Source organism: Eimeria mitis, genomic scaffold (assembly GCF_000499745.2).
Source record: "Eimeria mitis Houghton genomic scaffold, Emh_scaff567, whole genome shotgun sequence".
Taxonomy (NCBI): Eukaryota; Apicomplexa; class Conoidasida; order Eucoccidiorida; family Eimeriidae; genus Eimeria; species Eimeria mitis.
This window is the reverse complement of record NW_013573927.1, coordinates 2,208-6,125: the sequence shown is the minus strand read 5'-3', so window position 1 is coordinate 6,125 and position 3,918 is coordinate 2,208. Positions and strand designations below refer to the sequence as shown.

The 3,918-nt window shown below is 50.6% G+C and overlaps 1 protein-coding gene across 1 annotated transcript; it reads right to left on the bottom strand.

Moving 5' to 3' along the window:
- Positions 1-2,206: 2,206 nt before the first annotated feature.
- Positions 2,207-3,349, bottom strand: EMH_0016420 (uncharacterized protein; the record flags this gene model as incomplete). Its single annotated transcript, XM_013500640.1, has 1 exon — positions 2,207-3,349. One exon carries the CDS (start codon positions 3,347-3,349, stop codon positions 2,207-2,209), a length of 1,143 nt encoding a protein of 380 aa, XP_013356094.1.
- Positions 3,350-3,918: the final 569 nt, after the last annotated feature.

Genomic DNA, 3,918 nt, shown 5'->3' with positions numbered 1-3,918 from the left:
GCCCTTCTTGATGCAAGCACTCATATCACCGAAAGCTTTTATATACTTACATGGCCCTCATTAGCCCACCTTCCAGGATGTAGAAATGCAAGTAGCGACGTTAAACAGACCGCGGTACAAGAGCATCCCGGGTTGAGGTTGCCAGCCCTGGGAGCCTAATGGCTCTCCCAATAGCAGGCTGATCTCCCAAGCCACGGCAGCCTAGTGCGACTTCCCTGAACGATAAGGGAAAGATCGTTGGCAGCAAGCAGCCCCACCATACAGAAAGGTGTAAACCCAGGCTTCCTCATCCATACTTGTCAGTGGTACGCTGTATGCTGTATGCAAAACCACTCCTCCAAACAGAAGCCTTATAAAAGGAAGCGAAAGATATCTCAACTTCCCAGAGGAGAGGAAGGTGACCTTCCTTGCTACAGCGCCGGGCAAATCCGCAAGGAGAACCCCCCTTTCAACTATGTAGCGGCGTGCTGCAGCCAGAAGAAACAGAGCGAAGAGTGATGGAGTTCACAACCGAGTCAGCAGCCGACAATCGCAGACAGAAACAGTGACAGGCGATGGGGTCCTTCAGCCAACAGAGCCAGCAAAGCAACGCACAGAAAGGATTCATGGTTCGATGTGAGTATCTGCGTAGACGGAACCAGGAATTGAAGACACGAAGCGATCACCCCCGCAGCAGGTAGAAGTGCATCGACTAGTTGCACTGAAATATTGTGCAGAACTCATACACGGTAGCACACTGCGGGAGAATAACCAACGGAAGCCGGCTCAAGATACGCCCCACGGTTCAGTGGCTTATAGCCTGAGAGAAACTTTGCGAACTTCAGAGGGAAGCAGCAACGCGGCAACTTTTTGGTCCCCCTCCTCAATATGCCCGCCTTCAGCGTAAGGTGAAAGACACGGCAATGATTTTGTCGGAACTGATCCTGATCTGTGCATTCGCCAATATGTATTTGACTTGTGGAGACATAAACTGCATCGTCCTTGGAGGTATGCGCGCGCAAAAGGACTTCGGAGCAGGCGCGCCTAGTCAGCCACAGCTATCTGGGGGTGCAGGCAGGCCATCCTATATTAACGACAAGTAAACACTTGTGGAGTTGGTAAGCTTTACTGTCGATCGAGCGAATCTGATGCGGCGCCACTATAGAGGCTATGCCTCTGTTCATGCTATGAGGCAAGTCTGCCTAAAAGCAACTTGTCGTGGATGTGTTGACGTGAAGACTGTGAAGGCTTCTGTATGATGAAGGCCTCCTTCTGCAGGCTGAAGAATGGAGAGCAATTGCTGCAAGGCCCTAGTGGTAATTCTGAGCGAATGGGCTGGAGCGCTTGTGTTCGTTCGTTTCCAGATAGGTAAGACGGCTGCTGTCTCTAATGGTTAGTATTCCTGGAGCTAGTACGCAAGGCGCCCTCGTCTATTATTGATCTGCAGAGCTATTCTGTGCACGAAGCGTGCGGTGACGTCAACGCTGCCACTCAAGGGTTGCTTAAAGGGAACGCGTATGCGAAGTTACTATTCATCTGCCTTAGCTGGTCGTCAGCTGCCTGCAAGCTCGTATTGCCATCTTACCACTGCTAAAGCGGGAGTATTGCTGCATCTCTCATCATTGTTTCTACAACTTGCAAGGCTGTAGAAANTACCACTGCTAAAGCGGGAGTATTGCTGCATCTCTCATCATTGTTTCTACAACTTGCAAGGCTGTAGAAAAAAAAAATCGGAGCAGTACCAACTCGTTTCGTGAGCGTAAATGTATCGTTGCAATAAGTTTAAGGAAACCGAACTGTACATCCTCATTCACAGCAAAAAAATAGTCCTTGCTGGAGGAGTGGACAGTTCAAGGAAAACGACAAACCGGACCTGTTATTTTACGCACGGTATGGCGTTCAGTGCCACTGCACACCTTTGTCAAGCATTGTCTAATACCACACAACAGTACATGACGCGGAACCCTGCACATTAAAGTGCAGGTGAATGAGTTGACACTCGCCAACCGTGCAATGTCAGAAAGAAGTATCACATTACTTCAGGCAGTGCATTCTACAGAGGCACTCCCCATGACGGTGCGTCATTGCGTTCACGCAAAGACCCTACAGTACTGAGCTGGGTGAGGGTCGGTCGTGATTCAAAAACGGAAAAGAAAAATATCGAAGAAGCATTCTGCAAATATTGGCTGATCAGATAAGGAAAAGGGGAGTCAAAAATGCCCATGCTTTAGGAAGACTCTCCATCTTGCCGCCAGGGGTCCCATTCAGGAGCTTTAAATCGATGGCGCCCAGTTGGAGAGCAGAATAGCAAGGTCTTCAGCGCAATTACTTCCCTGGCTGGAGGGCGCTGCCCCCGTTTGTACATATCCACGGCAGCGATAAGTCTCCTCGCCAAACTCCTGTTGAAGTCCACTACTCCAAACAAAGTTTTGGAGAATGCAGGGGACACGTAGTAGTCCGTATTGAAGCTTCTCGCGTATTTCTCCCACCACAGGTGAAGTTGCATACGTTCCCCCAAAAGTTGGATAGCCGACACGATGGCATCAAATGTAAGAAAGTAGTGACCCACGTGTTCAACGATATACTGGGGACTTTCTCTTTTCGGTTCCTTACGACTTCGAAGCCACGATGTGGTCACCAGCCGTTCAACGGCATTTACGAGAATATCTACATCATGCTGGTTGAGTGACTTCCGTGAAAATAAGCTCCGCAACGTGAGGAGGTAGATATGGGGCGACAACCTCTTGCGTGTTTCATCAAAGAGAACGGATGGATTAAGATACCTTGGAACAACACCTTCCTCCAGCACTGGCACCCGAAAATACGGGTGTTCTCGAAGATCGCCATGACGCCATCGCTGCGTATCAGGTGGTGATGACGCTTCTCCAGTCTCTGACGCTTCTCCAGTCTCTGACGCTTCTCCAGTCTCTGACGCTTCTCCAGTCTCTGACTCGTGAAAAGGAACCCACGGAGACTCAATCCTTCCCTCTCCTTCAGGCGTATTGCTGATGCTTGGAATCGACTCCAACCAGGAGTCGGGGTGCAGACCAGCGTCCACACCACTGGGTTCACGGCGTTCAACATAAGCCTGTAATGCAGGAATACCCATGCGTCCCAGACCACCCTTATCAGATTCAAAACCACTCTGTCCCTCCCGCAACACCTCCCCGAAGCGCAGCTGCCTGTCATCGTAGGGGAGTTCTTGCACTGATTCCTTCGCTGCCGCAGCCTCTGACAGCATTGAAGCCAGTCCCATTACTCGGCTTGACGAGTCACCTTCAGAGCTAGAAAACGCCCTTTGCTGGAGAATCCCCAGCTCCTCCTCCAGGTCCAAGCACCCTTCTACGATAGAAAGCTCCTCTTCATCCATGCCCGATGCGCCTTCAGCCAGGCTGCGGTGTGCTACCCCTGCCAACAGATGTCTTTTGCGCAGTGCAGTGCATATTGAAAACGAGATTATAATGGCTACAACGGAAATCGCGACAGCTAGCAATATACGGAGCGGTACTCTCCGGTGCCGGGATCGGAGAGAGCGACTGCCTCGCGTTGGATGGGCCACTCGAGTCAAAGTTTCCTGCTCACCATGCGGAACAGAAGCCATAAAACTACCCGCGTTCAATTCGTTCGTCTTTGTGAGAGAGGGCGATAGTTTGCTTGTCTCTTGAAGCTGCCGATCGTCCGATGACCACATCCCACGAAGCACAGGAGGAGCATCGACGTCGACCGTTTTCCCANAAATCTATTTTTTCAAGTGTGTTCCTTCGCCCAAAGTCGAGGTATCACAAAACAAATGTCCAACGGCTAACAACAGGTGCCTCCACTGCGGTGCCACTGGGATTGCTCGGCAACCAGCACACCGGCAGACTCAATGCAACGCTCTTGCTACTGCCGGCTAGAACTACTATAGGGGATCCGCCTTATATTAATTAGTTTTAATTC